Below are 17,906 nucleotides of genomic sequence, written 5' to 3' on the forward strand. Positions count from 1 at the left end.
TTAAACAAAAAATCCACCAGAGTGAAGGGCTTTGAAGGCAAAAACCTGAAATCAAGATATGACACAATGAGAGATAAGAACTGAGGACTTGTAAATACCTAAGCATGAGAGGAAAAGTAATTAAAAAGCAAAAATACTGAATATTTTTTGGAGATGACTGCTGTTATTTGGTGTACATGAATGTGAGGCCAGTGAGAAAAATTGTTTTGTTAAGATCATCTAATTCAGAGACAATAGATATATCCTGAGGCCTTTCAATGTCTGAGGACTCAAACAGGTACAAATTTTCAACACAGTACTTAAGAACAGCAACAAGTGCCTTGTGACAGGGAAACTACAGTGCTCAACCTGTGACAGAGGAGTTCAGAACAGCACCTGGGTTGGTGGGATGCCTGTGTTTGTAGGTATTACCTTTCCAGCATCTACTTCCACACCAGATGAACTCAGTCATGTTGTTTCAGATATTCTGGACTCCAAAAAGATAAAAATGTTATTATTTGTAATTATATACATTTAGTTATACCCTGGGACCACATGCTGGGGGAGATGCCATTAGTAAACAGTCAGAGACCAGAGATGCCTTTTTTTGGCTTTAAGCCCTGAAAATTAGTGATGATTTGCACCGAATGAAAATTAGCAAATTAGCGACATGAAACTGGCACAGGTTGAAACTCTGGGTTGGATGATGGCAATTAGTAGGCTCTCATTATCACTTCTTACAAAATAAAGTTACTTCAAAAATGTGTGGATTTTTTTTATTTTATTTTTATTTTTCACAATTTTTCCCTAGCATGTTTTCTTTCAGCCTCATATTTAAATCTTCATTACTACTCTTTGTTGTCAGGGCTTGCATTCAAGCTTCATCGGTCACCTATGCTATAATAAACACAAAATGAACAGTTGCACCTAAAACCCTGCCTCTGCAGAATTCACAGCTTATTCCCTTCTCCTTTTTTTTGCAGCTGTAGTATTTGGAGAACTGTCATGTATCTCCATTTGCCATGCTAGAGAGCAAGATGCAAGGTATGCAAGGTTTCTGCAGAGCTGGGCTTCTGTAAAACTGACTGTGCAGAAAGTGTGTTTTTATTTCTTCCCTCTTTGATTTTTTTTTTTAATTTGTGCTAAACATTGTTATCAAGACAGTCTTGAAAACATGAGCTGAATACTACCAGATAGAGTACTTTTTACTGTCATTGTGTAATCCACTAATGATATGTAGAAGGTTAAGGTTCTCCGTGAACTCAGGTGACTGTTAACATGGGAAATTAAAGTCACCTCAATTTGAAGAAATACTTAATATCTTAGAAGGCAATTAAAGTCACATTTTACATGGCAGTACTATTTATTAAATCACTACTAATTCTTTGAGAAAAAAAAAAGTTTAACAAATGAAACAACCCAAATACCTCCAAATTAATTTTCATTGGAAGAACTCACTAGAGAAAAAAAAATGCATTTACAGAATTATTGATTTTTGTAAATATACAGATTTTTTTCATAAACAAAACTATCTGGGAATGTAATCATAGCAATTGCTGAATGCCAAGATCTTGCCACATTAATCATGCACAATTTTTTGAAGTGCAGGACGCTTTCTTTTAAGATTTCTAATGCTGACTGTGTTTGCCCTTTGACCAGTGCTGGTGTGATCTCTTAAAAGGCTCCTAATGTTCTGAACTTTGAATTTCATTACATACCTCCCCTGTAACATATTTCTGCCTGCAAGAATGGTTCAAAACCTTCTAGCAGTTTTTTTCTGTGCCCTGACAAGCGAGGTACCACCTTTAAAGATCAGTAATCTGTTTCTTTTTTAAGGTTGTTTGACTGAAAGCTTAGCAAGTGCCCCCAGAGAGGTGACCTCCGCAATGAATGCACACACACACTTCTTCAATTCTTCATGCACTGAGGATGTCAGTAAACAAATGATGTACACTTCAGAGCAACAGATACCACATGCCTGTGACCTTCGGGAAGACTGTTCACCTGCATATCACTCAAATTTGGGCCAAATTTTGACTGCAGGTGACTGGGAAGAGCAGCAGCTGCTTTGCCATGTATTGTGCTGTTTGAAAATGCCTGTCTTCAGAGGATAAACACCACCCAACCAAGTGTGACCGTAAAGGTTTAAAATCACACCTGCTGCATTTACAAACGACTTGCTGGACCTAGCAAGAAACCTAATGGGGCTCTGGCATCCTTCTGTGTAAACAACACAAAGCTTCTGTGGACTTAAAATCCCTTCTTCACCCCATCCAAAGAAATGTTAACCACTGCCTGAGTGACCTGATCAGCCCTGCTCACCTTGCAGCTTATTTGCATATAACCCTTAAGTGATCACTTTTGCTTTATCTCATGACAAACAAAATATTGTCACAGGACCGATAGGACTTTGGACCTGGATGGGCAGAGGAGGACAACGCTTGCTGGAGTTGATCTCAGGCCACAGCCCTACTTCTTTAGAATTGCTGTGTCTGTGAGCAAGCCTACATGTGAGACCAAACCATCCGAAATAAATGATCGAGGCACTGAGCTCATACTTTGGGGTGATCCTGCACCAAGAGATGTGACAGCCCACCGCTGCCCCAAAATTTGGGGCTGACTGGCATGTCACATGCCAGTGAAACACATTCAGGCTTTGAGGTCTTATGACCCATGTCGCTGTTTTCAAATAGGTTTATGAAGGAACTGAAAACTCATGAGGTAATGTTTATGTTTTAAGAGATGCTTCTTGTTTTAAGAGAAAAGCTGCATCAGGGAACCTTCCAAGTTTTGATATGTTTTTAGCAAATATGTCTTTCTGCAACATTTGTCATCGATAATCACAGAATTGTAAGGGTTGGAAGGGACCTCAAGAGATCATCAGGACCGACCCCCCAAAGTATTTAAGGCTGAAAGGAGGCCCTTTGGGCTTCAGTTTTGCAACTACGTCTCCTGTCCTTGTCCACACCAGCGTGCTCCAGACTTGGAAGGTGCAAATAGTTCCCATCTACCCAGCAGCACCACAGCTCTGCAGACAGCACCCCCGACACCCAACAACTGGGAAAACGCGGTGTATGCACCAGAGACGGACCAGTGGCCACCAAACACTGCTGGCTCACACCATAACAAGACAAAAGCGTGACAGGGTAGTAGCCCAAGCAGTTTGGGCTCAGCCCACCAGAGGAGGCTGCGAGCGGGGGGCAGCGCTGGAGCCCCCTCAGCCACCACCGCCTGCAGCGGGGCCGCCTCAGCCGCCCCCGAAATGGCGGCGCCGCCGCCGCCCGCCTTCCTCCTCCCGGCGACAGGGGCGGGAGCGGGGCTGGCGTCCCCACCGAGGACACTCCTCCGGCGGAGGGACGAGTCCTCCCCTCCCGGCCCGCCTCTCGGTGTCGGGCAGGGCCGGCACAGCGGGCCGAGGGGCCGGGGGGCAGCGGCGGAGGGCAGGGGGCGGCCGGCTGAGGGGAGCCGCCGAGCCGGGAGGCAGCCGGGGCAGGCAGGTGCAGCGGCGGCAGGCTGAGGGGTTCCTGAAGGGAGATTAATTAAAATTACCGCGTGCTGCTCGAGGTGGGTGTTTTGTGGGTGTTTTATGGGGTGAAGCTCGGACTTGTGCCCTTTCGGGGTGGCTGGCACACGCTGGAGCTGAGTACAACAGTCGTTTTGCTTTCTTTCAGTGAATGCTCATGACCTTTTTTATTTTATTTTTTCCTTTTTTTTTTTTTTTTCTCTGGTGCACAGATTTAAAAGCCGAATCCCGAAATGAGGAAGGTTTTCTTCGTGGAGCCGGTCATTTTCGTCTACATGTTTGCTTCCTACTTGACCAGCCCGGTGGTGCAGCAGTTTATTTACCGGCGGCTGTGGGAGGAGGAGTACAACTCCACTTTCATTAGCAGCAGCAATACCAGTTCCTGCGAGCAAAACAAAAGTAGCCCGGCTTATATCAAGCAGAAGGTAAGAGTGAGGAAAAAATACAGCTGTAAGTATACGAAATGAAACTTTCAGCCAATAGGCGCTGCCTCAACATAACCTCTGTGTCTATAACCTTATTTAACCTTGTATGTGTAGAAAAGCCATAGATTTGCAAACTGCTATCGTTTTACTGTCTCCTTGCTCTTGTGTTGCACTGTACATAGTTGTCATGCTTTAAAGACTATGAATTATGGCCAGGAAGACACAGATAAATTCATCTCTTAATGGTTTAAAAACATCTCAGAGGATCAGGCCCAAGCTGGCACTGGCCTTGCTTGTCAAAGTACACAACTGAAGGCTCCCCTTCCAGTAACTCCAGTAACAGTTGTACAAGTGTTTATGCACCACTGGTAGTGACTGCAACTTCTAGTCTTCTAGATAAATATCTAGTTTACCAATCATCTCATAATTTTCAGGAATAAGGTCCAGTTTACAATGTATGTATATCAGAAGAATTCAAAGAATGAAAGGATAGGGGTCAAAATATTTTTTTTTCTAATTTTAAAATGTGAAAAATGACTCCGCTAATCTTTGCACAAACAAATACAGTTGATGTTTAACCAGTCAGAAAATCACTTGTCTGCCTTGTTGAAATACTAAGATGGCACAATGACAGCATCTTATGGTCAATTACATTTTTAGCACGTTTTCATGGTCTAGCATGCTGGATAACCAGATGTTGATTGGGATCTCTGCTGTGGTAATTCAGTGCAGTTTTAATGCTAAATGTAAGGTCTGTGGGCTGTCAACAGAAGAGGTGATCATACTGCACTTTTCCTTTCCTTTCTTTCCTGTTGTTCTCCCTTCTTCACTAGATACCTTCTAGAGATCTTCTTCACTAGATACATGTTGTATCTAGTAATTATTACAGTTAGAGGTTACAGCTTGGGTTGGATCAGAGTGCTGGCTCAACAGAAGGCTCATCATTTTTCGAGTTCATGTTTGTTTTTCTGAAGCAGCGAATTGCGCTGACACACTCTGTAGCCACATGATTGCAGAATCTAGCACGGGGATGACAGAGGGAATGTATTTACAGAAGGATACAGCAGAATTGTCCTTGGCAACAACAGCTGGGACTTAGACTGGATTAAGTGGAACATGAAACTACATAGTAGAGTCAGAAAAGTAGGTGGCTTGGACTGTAAATTACACAGAATATGGAGTTAAATTACACAGAAAATGAAGTTTATGGAAGCTATCAGCCAGTATTCTATGCTGCTGAAAGGGTTTGCTGCAGTGTCACAGGTGGCACTAGAAAATTTTAGTCACATCTGAGATTTTAATCTGATGTGATGTGTATGCACAGGACTGAACACCTGAGCTTATCAACCTCATTTGTCATATATAAAAGAAAATTTCAAATGGTACGTGGCTTCCATTGAAGGTAGTTAAAGAAATAGTTCAGAATTTGTAGCACGGAGTTGGTTCTTCCTCAGGTGACACAAGTAGAAAGAATTTAAAAATAAAAAGGTGAATAGAATTCCAGTCCAGCATGCATTCTGGGCTGCCTGATCAGCCAAGGGAGGTTATATATGCCACTCATTAGAACTGATTTGGAGATAATAACCAATGATTGGCTCCATAATGCTTGTATGTTCCTCCCCCAAAGTGTTTTTCTTTAGTGTCGTCTCCTCATTTGGTGCTGTATGTGGGCATTTTGTCATATGGTGTTGTGTCAGTGCAAAGGGCAACTATAAGAATTATACGTGGTGCTTGCAATTGCAGTCACAGATCCCATCAAGAAACCTACATTTCACAGACATTTCTGCACTTTGCATTTGCTAGTACACCCTAGATTCAGCCTGATCTTCCAATTGTGATGACAGATGTTTCAGGATATAAAACTTGATTTCTGTTTTGGCAAAACACTGAAGCAGAATGCTTAGTTTCACCTGAATTTTAGATGGCGTCTCTGATTATTATGACAGTGAATTTACAAATTACAGTATTTGGGGCATAAAGGAAACAAAGTGTGTTTTCTATAAACAAAGGAAACGATACTTGAAAATAAAAGTCCTTCAGGATGGTAGTTGAGTAATGGCCAATAGAACTTCTTTGTTTCCCTTTCCTGACAAATTTCCATTCCCTTCATTTATGTGATTGTCCACAGGCCATGAATTATTGAACAGTCACGCTCTTGTCTGGATGACTAGCCTGTATTTTTGTACCATACTTGTTAGCACAGTATGCAAATATAAAACTCTCAAAACAGCCATTAATTTCAGCAGAACCTGGTGTCTGTGCTGAGCAATAATCCCGTGTATGGTGAAAAGGGTAGCTCCAGTAATGCAGTCCCATGCACTTTGCTGATGATATAAGTAGGTGTTTTGGATTTTCCAAGACCCTCCTAACTGAATTATATATAAACACACTATAAATTTTACTGTTGGGAATGTTTGGTGTTAACTTTTAGAGGGACAACTCTTTTATCAGTTGGTTTAGTTTAAGTCCTTCAGTTTTGAGAATGGAGAAGCTTTTTACTAATCTCATCTGTTTCAAAACAGAACGTAAAAAGAAATTGAAGTCAAAATCACTTGAAGTCTGCAAAGAAAGCAGACTCTAGTTCAGAATGGATAGTCTTGGCAGGTTTTAGATTGATTATTTTTTTGGATCTGAAGGAACCATAGTAATTTTTATAATAAATGAAAAGTAATTAAAATACAAGCTGGAACATTCTAATCACTGGCTTGAATAATCATTTTTTTTTCTAGCTCAGGAAGAGCTGTACTATTAATTAAACATTGTTTATCACTTAGAACACATGTTTTCTGTTGTCACTCACTAATATTTTTTAATTTAATGAGCCTGTCTATTTATCTTATCCTGTACATTGTAGCTTCAGGCAAAACACTTCTCCCGTAATTTAATTCTTATATAAGTGAATCATTTCTTCATTTTCTTGCTTTTAATTTGGAAATCTGTATTTTTCAGAATTAATTCTATGCAGCGTGAATGTTTTTTTTCAGAGTAGAGTGAATTTACAGGTTAGGATGACTAGACCTTTTATTTAGTTTTTTAGTTACATTGACTTTAATAGTTACAGGATTGTAAAGGAGCTGAGGGTTTGAGCAGTCATTTTCTGTATTAATTTCTGTTGGCTTTGTAAAAACTTGAAGAGGTGCAGTCAAGTTCCTTACACTCTTAACAGGAATTTTTCTTTACTCCTGTCTCTTAGTCATCTTGTCAGTAGGCAGCGAGTCATTTATGTCAGCAGGGTTATGGTCATTTGGGGTATCTGGATTTGTAGCCACCTTCTTTATGTTGCACTCCTACTTCCTAAACTATAAGACCCAAGTCTTTGTTGTTTTCTTCCTCCCATTTCATACTTATTTATGTTTTAGTGATATTTGTCTTGTACGGTTAACATCGTTTAGAATAGATTTAGTTCGATTTAGCTAGATTTAGTTTTATTTCCAGTATACTAGCATTTCTATGATGGTCTTGTCTTAGAACCTGATACTAGTAAAGAAGCAATGCCTGCAACAATGCAAGAGTTCTCTTTGCCTGATAAACTGTACAAAAAGCACAGCCTGTTAAAGAATGTGTTTTGTTGTTTGTGTTTTTTTGTTTTGTTTTGTTTTTTCAGGCTTTATATATGCCTTTACTCATTGCCCTGGAGTTGCCTGTGCTTTGTTTGCTACGCCCCATTTGCTGAGTTGCTTCCCTTCGCATTGACACTATCTTTTCAGAGCAAATAATGTCCCTTCCCGTGCTAGTCCTGCTGCCTTTCTCCTCTGAGTTTAGTAGTTTAAATTGCTTCCTTTCCTACAGCTTTCTTCTCTGGGCTGTCGGGCTTCCCACTGCACTGCTATATTCTGTAGACAGAGGCCCCCAGCACAAGAAGGACAGGGACCTGTTAGAGTGAGTCCAGAGGAGGGCCACAAAGATTATCAGAGAGCTGGAGCACCTCTTCTATGAAGAAAGGCTGAAAGAGCTGGGGCTGTTCAACGTAAAGAAGAAGGCAGCTCCTGGGAGATCTCATTGCAACCTTTCAGCACTTACAGGGGTCTTACAAAAAAAAAAAAAAAAAAAAGATGGAGAAGGACTCTTTACTTGGGTAGATGATGTTAGGACAAGGGGGAATGGTCTTAAACTAAAAGAAGATAGAATTAAACTAGACAACTAGACTTTAGGAGGAAATTCTTCCCTCAGAGGGTGGTGAGGCCCTGGCACAGCCTGCCCAGAGAAGCTGTGGCTGCCCCATCCCTGGAGGTGCTCAAGGCCAGGCTGGATGGGGCTTTGGGCAACCTGGTGTGGTGGGAGGTGTCCCTGCCCATGGCAGGGGGGTGGAACTGGGTGGGCTTTAAAGTCCCTTCCAACCCAAACCATCCTGTGATCCTATGTTCCAATGGCTTCCTTACCCACTGCATGTAGGCCACATTTTATTCCTTGTTCTCAAGCACAGCCAGCAGGAATGCAGAATAAAGTTCCCTGCTTCCCCCCCAACATCCGGTACTTGTCCCAAAATCTGTCAGCAGGGAGGGAGTTGAAGATCAGAATATCATTTTCCATCTCAGTTTGTTCAGTCTAAATGTTTTTGACTGTTCCAGGGCGGCTACAGTGCTGGCCAGCAGACATCATGAATCCTAAGGTAGTCAGATACCATCAGAGAAGAACATAAATTACTCTAAAGTGTTAAGGGACTTGCAGGCTTTCCCTGAGTGCCTCAGCATGAGCTTAATTTTCCTCTTGCAATAAAACCTTATATCTTGTAAACAAAGGAAGATGTTGAGCTAGAAACTGATGGTCTTTGCCTGTAAATATAAATAAGTATTCATAAGGCCTTTGGCAGCCTTAAAAGTTGCCCTAAGTACTTTCCTGAAAATTCTGGTGCTTTTTTTTTCATCATTTGGATGCTTCTTGGTGGGGATTGTGTTGGCTACAGAGGAAACACCAGAAACTTGTAAAACAGATGGCTTAAAGACAGGCTTAGAAAGCAGGAAAGACTTTCATGCCTATACTTTCTCCTGATTCTTGGAGAGTGCAGCCCCCTGCCCAGCTCCATGTGACGCCTCAGAGAAATGTCAGAGAGTGACTTTGCTCCCTGCATCTGAAGGTTTTATTTTGTGGGATGATTCGGTAGGAAGGGTTTGTGTGAATGAAGTTACAGCCTTCTCTGCTGCTGCTCTTTATTCTGGTCTGCTTGTTCTCTTTGAAGGGGCTGTTGGGACTGCTGTTTGTCTAGCCTGCATGAATATATTAAAAGCATGATCTGAATCCTTGCATGCTTGTAATTGTTTAAGTGTAGCATTATATATATAAATATATATATATATGTTTACAATGTATTACACTGTTAACTGTTATTTTTTTGTTTTCTCTTTGCAGGGAGTTCAAGAAAAGACTTCTCTATTTAATATGCAGCTGGACTTAACTGCGGCAGTTCCCAGCCTTGTAGTTGCCTTTATCATTGTAGCTAACGGAGATCGCCAGGGACGAAAAAGATCTTTAGTTTTACCATCAGTGGGAGCTTTGATTGCAGATATTTTCCAGACTTTAATATCATATTTTTCCTTGCCACTCTCTATCCTATTTGCGGCTACGTTTATTTCTGGACTGTTTGGGAGTATGGCAACTTTTCTTGGAGGAGGCTTTGCTTATATAGCGGATCTGTGTCACGATGAGAAGCAGAAAACAACGCGAATAGCTGTGGTTGACTTGATTTTTGGAGTTGTATCCGGGTTGGCAGGACTGTCTTCTGGCTACATTTTAAGAGAAATAGGTTTTACGTGGACATTTGGGACAGCATCTCTGCTTCATGTTGTCAATATTATCTATATTATATTTTTTCTGGAAGACACAATAAGCATATCTGAATCCCAGCAACAAGCACAAGTATCTTTTAAAGAACTTCTAAAAGAAACATTTTCTGGAGTGTACATGCTTTTTAAAACTGCCCCTTCTAAAAAGAGAATTTTAATAATTGTGTTACTTTTTACATTTATGACTTACTTGTTTACCGTGTTTGGTGGGAGTTCGCTTTTTACACTGTACGAACTGAATGAGCCACTCTGCTGGAATGAAGTATACATCGGATACGGAGCAGCTGCATTCACTTCTGTCTCTCTGACCAGTTTTTTAGGAGTTTACTTTTTTTCAAAATGTCTCAAAGACATTTATATTGTATTTATTGGGATATTTTCTTACGTTGGAGGAATAGTCATGGCTGCCTTTGCCAAAACAACACTGCTCATGTTTCTAGGTGAGTTCAGAATCATTCAGTCCATGCTCAAAAACATAAAAGAAAATAGTACTATGTTATCTTTAGCAACTGTTGGTAGATATTGGATGTACCACCTTGAAAGGATCATAATGAGGTAAAATATACAAGGTTGGGTCATGCCGATTTAGGATTTAATTAAAAAATGAATAGTGTGGAGAGCAAATTACTTTGGGTTTAGTGCCATATAGACATATTGGATTTAGGAATTTACAATTCATTTACCATGTGTCTGTAAAATCCTGGATTTTTACTACTTTAATGTCTCACTACTAATTCATTTCTTTACAGTAAGAGTGCCATCTTTACTCTGCCTTATGCCTGTTCCTGTTCTCCGATCCATGCTGTCAAAAGTGGTTCTCCCCAGCGAACAGGGTGAGTGGGATTTGTTTTAAAAATATATATATATATATAATAAAATGGTATTTCAGAACAGAGATGCATCAAGGTTACTTTTAAACAAAAAGATTAATTAAATTAATACAAAATTGGTATTTCAAGACTGTTTTTTTTTTCCTTTAAGTTCATATAATATGGCCCTACATCATGATACTAATGGCTTTTGATTTTGAAGTTAATATTAAAAAGTTGTGTTTAAAACTACTGCAAGTTTCAACCTTGAAAGGAGTTAACTGATCTGGAAATAAAGATTATAGAGAACACAAAGCAGAAAAATGTTCAAGATTAATACAGATATTCATTGTAAATGTGACATGTAGAACAGGTATACAATATTTTTGGTAGAGAAAGATAATGCTTTTGTTATTTTATCAATGTCACACTTTGTAATTTAGAAAGATAGGCATTAGGTGGGTACAAACAAGGGCCTTTGGCTACTTGTACTTGTCCCAAGGGATATAACATATTACTTCCAGAAGTACTTTCTGTAGTGGAACACAAACACACAAAAAAAAAAGCACGTGAGGCCTCAAAATGTGGCTCTCATGTCTCATATTTTGCTGTGACCAGATTTTGAGGCACACAGACCGTCTAGAAGCATTCTTGTGAGCTGTTTGGTTTTATTTTTGAAAAAGCATTTCTTTAGATGCTGAAACAAAGATCTCATTGTACTGAACAATGCTAACATACACTTGGTTTTGCAGTTTCTTGGCATTCTTCAGAGCTTAGGATTCTTGAGTAGTTTGATGCAGGGGTCAGGTTGCCTCTTGCCACCCTTTTCTGCTTACCTGTTGTGATTTTTGTTACAGTCCCATGAACATGAACGCAGCTTGGGAAAATGTGTTTAAAAGTACACTGATGAGTTAGACTGACATCCCAGTGGGTAGTTCAGCACAAAAAAACAGATTGCTTCTTTCAAAAACGAGAGGGATATAGTTACGTGCTGAACCAGCAGTCTTTGTTACTTTTCATTCCAAAGAGCCTCTTCCACATATAAGGACAAAAATTAGGGAAGGAGGAAAGAAGAAAGGGGAGAGTGAGAACAGAGAGGCATACTGGAACAGGTAAAGCTTGGAGCTGTGGGGAGGATGTTGAGTGAGGGTGAACAGCTTGTGTTTCATGTAAGTAGATTCTGTAGCATAGGTATGGTGACAGGGTAGCAGCAAAGAAGAATAGTTTTCACTAGCAAAACTTTTTTATTTTCATTTAAAAAGTCTTTTTTAGGAGTCCCCATGGAAGACACTTCCACAGCAAAGACATGTTATACATAATATATCATATTATATAGGTGCTTGTTACTTGCAAACTTGCTAAAACATTGCAGCTAGAGAGATCTTTTGAAACAAGTTTTAAAACTGTAGTACTTTGAAAGGTTTTCTGTTTTAATTTGGTCTGTTTGTAACCCATTCATTTGTTTTTGGCAGGTGCTGTGTTTGCTTGTATTGCCTGTTTAGAAGTTGTGACCGGCACTATTTCCCTTTCAGTTTTTAATGTTCTCTATGCAGCTACCGTTGCATGGTTTTCAGGCTTTAGCTTCCTCTTCTCAGCAGGCTTTTGTCTAATTCCACTGGGTGCACTGTGGTGAGTACATGGCAGGAGGGTCCTTCTGGCTGCTTTTACTAGTGATTTCTGTTTTGACGTGAGTTGAAGCTGAATGGCTTAATCCATTCTCAAACTTCACTATTTTCTAATGTACTGAATGTAATTTGTGTAGCCTTCCCTTTGGTTTCCACACAATTATATATAGCTTATATACATCAGGCCTATGAAAGGTGCTCTGAGACTTGTGTGCAGGGAGCTGCTTGGAGTGGGGCAGAGCTGAGACTAGGGTAAGATGTCTTCTACTGGGGGACAGGACAGGACAGGACAGGAGGGAGGGAGCCCCAGCTGTGGAGAGCTGTTTTGTCTCATGAAGCTTGTGATCGCTTCTCCAAGAGCTGCTGCCAGTTGCTGTAGTTCCTGCTGCTTCTCTCTTCAACACCTTCCCTCCAACACCTTGCTGGAGATTTCCCACAGTCAGTCCAGTTCGAGCCCTGATCCAGCTAGCTCCTCACAAATTCATGCTGTGAATTTGTCTCCTAATTCCCCCAAACTGAAATCTGTCCTGAATTCACTACGAGATGGATATGCTGTACCCTTGACTGCATGTGTGTGCCTTCCTTTGGTTTGAGACTTACACATGCCTTCCACACAGAACTGAAGTAACAGATCGCTGTAAGGCCACGAGCGTAGGTTTGCAGCCCTTGTAGGTGCTAGTGGGGTTTATAAATATGACCAAACACCCAGTAAATTCAATGGAAAGCTATCTTTCCATGTCATTGGTCATGGATACATTGTGACTCAGAGCCATTGAAACCTGTAAAAGGTCTGCACTAACTTTAAGCCCCATGTGAATAAACCTCTAGACGTGTTTAAAAATACTATTCTATAGTACTTGCATATAATCATATTTAATGACCATCTAGTCAGTGAAAGATCATTTTTCATGAGTATTCACAAAAGCTGAGTTCACTTTACGTTATTTGAGTATAAATTATGTCTTTTTAGGATGCTGGAACATAGATCTAAATGGCAAAAGGATCACTTCATTAAATAGATTTATATTCAGAAAAAGAAAAAAGGTTTTTATCTTAAGAGGATAGTACTTCTGCAGGAGAATTGTATCTGCAGCAGAAGCGTTTACCTTGCAGAAACACCTTACATAGCCTTTGCCTCAGTCACCTTTTATCTCTACATCAGCTGCATTTTCAGTTTTACACAGGCAGTGATTGTGCTGTAAATCTGGCACAATTCACATACTTTCAAACCTGTTCCTGCACGACCACAGTATTTTACTCAGTTTATTCAGAGAAGTTGCACAAATGGCATCTCAGAAGAAGACTAAGATAGTGGTGGATCTCAGACCTTATGGAACTGAAGGAAAGGGGCCTTGGGCTGCACGTGGAGAATACTTTTTAGTAAGGTAATAAAAGTAGAGAAGTTCAGTTTTATGGCTGTAAGTGTTTTTGTTTTATGAAATATTAGTTTAGTTCAGTGCTGCATGGTATAAAAAAGTTTCTGTTACATCAGTATTCTCTCCTGAGAATGTCCTGAGCAAAAGTTAACAACTACTTACTATGAAATCACATCATCCTGCAATGAAAACTAGTCCATCATCATCATAAATTTAGGAAAGCTATTTATCTTTTTCTTCCATCATTATTGTCTCAAATATCCCACCCTTTCAATAACCTCTCTCTAAAACCTTTCTTCTGAGTGTGTCAGGTAATCTTACTGTTTGAGAGCAGGAAGGGTATTAGTTCCAGTCTGTAATAAATAAGGCCTGGTAGTTTAGTGCTTTTCACAGACAGCAGAAATGATTTCACCTACTTTGAGTAATAAGGGGAAGAAATGTCATTGTTTTTGTTTACTAAGATATGTCAACTGCTTTGTGCTGCAGAAGATGGCTGTAACAGAACTATCGGGTGTGTTTGTTGCTGAATCAGCACGCTATACTGAAGTATCTCAGCTAAAGATATCTGTCTTATCTGTGTCTTGCAGCTGGCTTCTGTGCACAAGCTGGAATGGGGAGGACTTGGCTCTGCTTGTACCTGACGAAGTATCCAGCATAGACAGTGTTGATAGTTGAACAAAGGATTCAGCTACCTGATTTTTATCTGACATGCAGTGGCAGAGACCACGTCTTATCGAGACCACAGAGATAACACACAAGTTGCAGATGAGATCTACAACTAGCACTGAATTGGTAGCACTCTATATCCAGTCTCTTTTTAGCACTTAGATAAAACAATCTCCTGTACCTAACTATGCAAGTAGGCTGGCAATGGAGATTTTCATGCTGCTTTCAGCATGGAGAAAAAGTAAGGTAGGATGACACTCTTCCGCCACTTACCCATTCTCAAGTTTGAAAACGTCAGCTGGGGATTGTGATACATCTTCTATCGTTCTAAGTGGGGTGACAGAGATAAGTTTATCAGCCCGTTACCCAGAGGGTGTTGGCAATTCTCCTGAAGCCGCTGGAGCTCATGCCAGCTGTGCGTGCAGCCCACTGTGTACATCTGAAAAGGTCTGTCTTAACTGGGGAAGTCCACAAAACTGTCTAAAATTACTAAACCTAAAGGTACTTTTTGTTTTCTTTCTGAAAAACTGGAAGCAATACTTGTACCTGCTGTAAGGAGACTGCTCTGCAGTTAGCAAAGAATGTTTGTGCAAGTTTAATGTATGATGTGTGGACCTCGCCTGTGACTTAGTTCTTAAAATAGATTTTCATGCAGAACTGCCATACTTAGAAAATTTCCAGCTTGCAGAGTGTGAAGTTAGGCCTATGCCTACATTTTACAGAGGCCATATTGCACATTTATTTTTACATTATAAATTTCTCATTGTTTTTTATATATTAGGGACTACATACAGACAAGTCTATTTTTTGTCCCATAGATGTCTTCCAGCTAAGCTGGCTTTAATGAAGTTTTTTTTTTGTTTTTTTTTTTTGTTTTTAGTGAAAGGCTGTAATGGAATTATTTTCAGAAGATCTTTTATTATTTTTTTATTAATTAAAAAAAAATCTGAACCACATATCTAAGCATTTGCAATGAATGCAATAATTTATTAGCATTTGAATAGCATTTCTTATCTCCCAATCGCTTTACAAATGCTATTGTGAACCTCCCTCCACAATAGATACTATCCTCCCTGTTTCAGAGACAGAGAAATCAACAGAGAGGGCCACAGTGCAAATCGGTGAGAGTGCTAACCCTAGAAATCAATCTCTGTGTTGATTCTTCAGCTTTTTGTTTGAGTTCTATATGTAGAAACTAGACGGAGCATTAGCTTCTGGAATACACAGCACAGCAGAAGTGTGAATGTAAACACCATGTTGAAGACCACAGCCATGTATTGTTTTCAGACTGAGTTTTACAGCCAATATTGTCCTCATCCCTGAAAGTACAGGTAGGTAGTATGTGACTTTCTACTCCTACAAACGACTAGGTAGAAAAATCAAAAGAACAGTAAGTGGTTGACACTTACAGGTGGAAAATTCTAGGAAAACAACTGTGATATGGGAACTGACTTCGCTTGCACAGTGTGTGATAAAAATGAGGACAGCCATGAGGACATAGCATATGCTGTGTTATCAAAGATCTACTTACAGCCATTAATACTTGTCCCATCAAAGAATACTTCTCAGAGGTACTCTACCAACAAATATTAGCACCTCATCATGATGATGCTATTGCAGATCCTTTCTGTTTGAACAATATTGTTTCCATACTGCACATCCTGGTCACTGAGATGTTTGCAAGAGGGGTCAAATAAGGTAAATGAGAGTTTATATTATCCATGAAATTGTAGAATGGCTTAGGTTGGAAGGAGCCTTAAAGCCCACCCAGTTCCACCCCCCTGCCAGGGGCAGGGACACCTCCCACCACACCAGGTTGCCCAAAGCCCCATCCAGCCTGGCCTTGAGCACCTCCAGGGATGGGGCATCCACAGCTTCTCTGGGCAGCCTGTGCCAGGGCCTCACCACCTGAATCCAGGAGAATGCTATTAAACATAGCCTGCCCTTATGTTTCTGTCCTTACGGACCAAGGCTGACGTTGCCAATTTAAGTTCATTAGCTTTTTCTAGCTAGTTTATATACTAGCCAGTAAATAAAACTGCTGAACTCTCTTCTGAGGTGTCCGAGTTGCTGATAAGTTGCTGAAATGAGCTGAGTTTTAGAATAATCACTGGGTCCAAAACATAGCAAGTAATTGTAAAGAGTTTAAGAATATACTGATGTAAGGGATTTCAGCAGGAAGACTACATTGTCATCCTTTCCTCTTCATTATGCAGTTTTGTAAGACTTCATGAAATTAACTATTTTGCACAAAATGCCTGGAAAAAGTAAAAACAAGTGAAAGGGTATATGCCCTCACTTCTTCAATGCAGACCTCTGCCAGCTCTCTACAGGTAGCAACAAAGCAAGCCAGTTCCACAGCAGCATTCAGTTTGAGGATGAGAAGGTGCACGTGCACTTTGGGAATGGCTTTGATAAGGTTTGATTTTGCTGTATGAAGTATTGGCTGTTTGCAGAGTATTTCTGGTGGACACAGAATGTGAGTTCAGATCAAAGCACATCAATACAAATTGTGTTATTAAAGTGCATGGTACAAGCTGAGGAAATTAGGTACTAATGTGCTTCATATTATTAAATCAAAATCCTCCAAGTTTGTTGTAGTTGTTTTATTTCTATACAAATGCAATTATTTTGACAAATTAATAGCAAAATTCAGTCTTTTGAACTGTGTTGTATGTAGTTCTTGATATGGCTTTTGACAAATGCCCAACAGGAGGACAGGTGGAGTAATGTTATGTAAACAGAAGCAGCAGCACTATGGCATCGTCTATTTTTGCAGTGATAACAAACAAACAGTGGTGCAGGAAGACGTGTTTCTGCTTTCCTTCAGTGCTGGGGGAGAAGCAAGGCTGCTGCCTGGAACATCAGCACCGATAGGAGGTGGGGAACTGCAGAGCAGGGGCAATGTTGCTGCCTGCCAGAAGTCAGGTCCAGGACATGGGTAGGAAGCTGGTGACAGCTTTAAGCATACTGAAAAACACTTGGCCTCAGCCCTGTTTGACTCCCATTACTTTAACAGCATACCACATAAATTCTTAATGTGCCTCTTAAATAGACCATTTGCTTTCCAGCCTGGCTAACCCTTAAAGGCAGCTTCCTTCAGGCAGGATGAACAATGAAGTTTCCTTGCTCTGAATATGGCTCGATCTCACTGAAGATGAAGTACACTAAACCTTGAACAAAACCACCTAGAAATTAAGGCAGGCTTCCTAATATGTCCACTCTGCTTTCACTAATAAGAATTTCTACTAAATTACTTGTCTTAATGTAGTTTTGCTCAGGTGCAACGGCATCCAGCTTTCAACCTGCATCGGGAAAGGTTGACCAGCTACATATGCAGAGGCAGGGAGTTTAGAATGTAGCAGTCCTTGAACAACTGGGCCAACTGTTTTCTGCACACCCATTCCTGGAACACTGCCAGTAGGAAGGCAGACCTGAAAATCCTCCTACGGTATCTTAAATCATCCCAGACCTGCCTAGGTCATCTCCCTTTCTGGCCTGACCCAGTTTGCTTTACAACAGCTTACTCTTGCTTTATACATAATTGCCAAGAAACTTAAGCCACTTATAAATTAGCAGCCAATCCCACTAGCCAATGAAGTATACAAGCTCACTGAAAGAACAGCAACATAAGATAGGGAGTAGGTTTGTCCTTTCATGTTAAATTTATTCATCCCATTGTTCAACTTCACTGAGGCCAAAAATACAAGTCTTAATTTGTAT

At 40.4% G+C, this 17,906-nt stretch overlaps 1 protein-coding gene across 1 annotated transcript; it reads left to right on the top strand.

Moving 5' to 3' along the window:
* The first annotated feature begins 3,450 nt into the window (after positions 1 to 3,450).
* On the top strand, positions 3,451 to 15,007 carry SLC46A3 (solute carrier family 46 member 3). Its single transcript, XM_032208183.1, has 6 exons — positions 3,451 to 3,543; positions 3,715 to 3,927; positions 9,274 to 10,147; positions 10,457 to 10,540; positions 11,989 to 12,145; positions 14,105 to 15,007. Exons 2-6 carry the CDS (start codon positions 3,736 to 3,738, stop codon positions 14,190 to 14,192), a joined length of 1,395 nt encoding a protein of 464 aa, XP_032064074.1. The 5' UTR covers positions 3,451 to 3,543; positions 3,715 to 3,735; the 3' UTR covers positions 14,193 to 15,007.
* Positions 15,008 to 17,906: the final 2,899 nt, after the last annotated feature.

The sequence above is a fragment of the Aythya fuligula genome, chromosome 1 (genome assembly GCF_009819795.1).
Source record: "Aythya fuligula isolate bAytFul2 chromosome 1, bAytFul2.pri, whole genome shotgun sequence".
In the NCBI taxonomy this organism is placed as follows: domain Eukaryota; kingdom Metazoa; phylum Chordata; class Aves; order Anseriformes; family Anatidae; genus Aythya; species Aythya fuligula.

Coding starts and splice junctions, on each gene's coding strand:
- SLC46A3 (XM_032208183.1), top strand. CDS start 3,736: ATGAGGAAGGTTTTCTTCGTGGAGCCGGTCATTTTCGTCTACATGTTT. Junction 10,148..10,456: donor AACACTGCTCATGTTTCTAG/GTGAGTTCAGAA, acceptor ATTTCTTTACAG/TAAGAGTGCCATCTTTACTC. Junction 12,146..14,104: donor ATTCCACTGGGTGCACTGTG/GTGAGTACATGG, acceptor TGTGTCTTGCAG/CTGGCTTCTGTGCACAAGCT.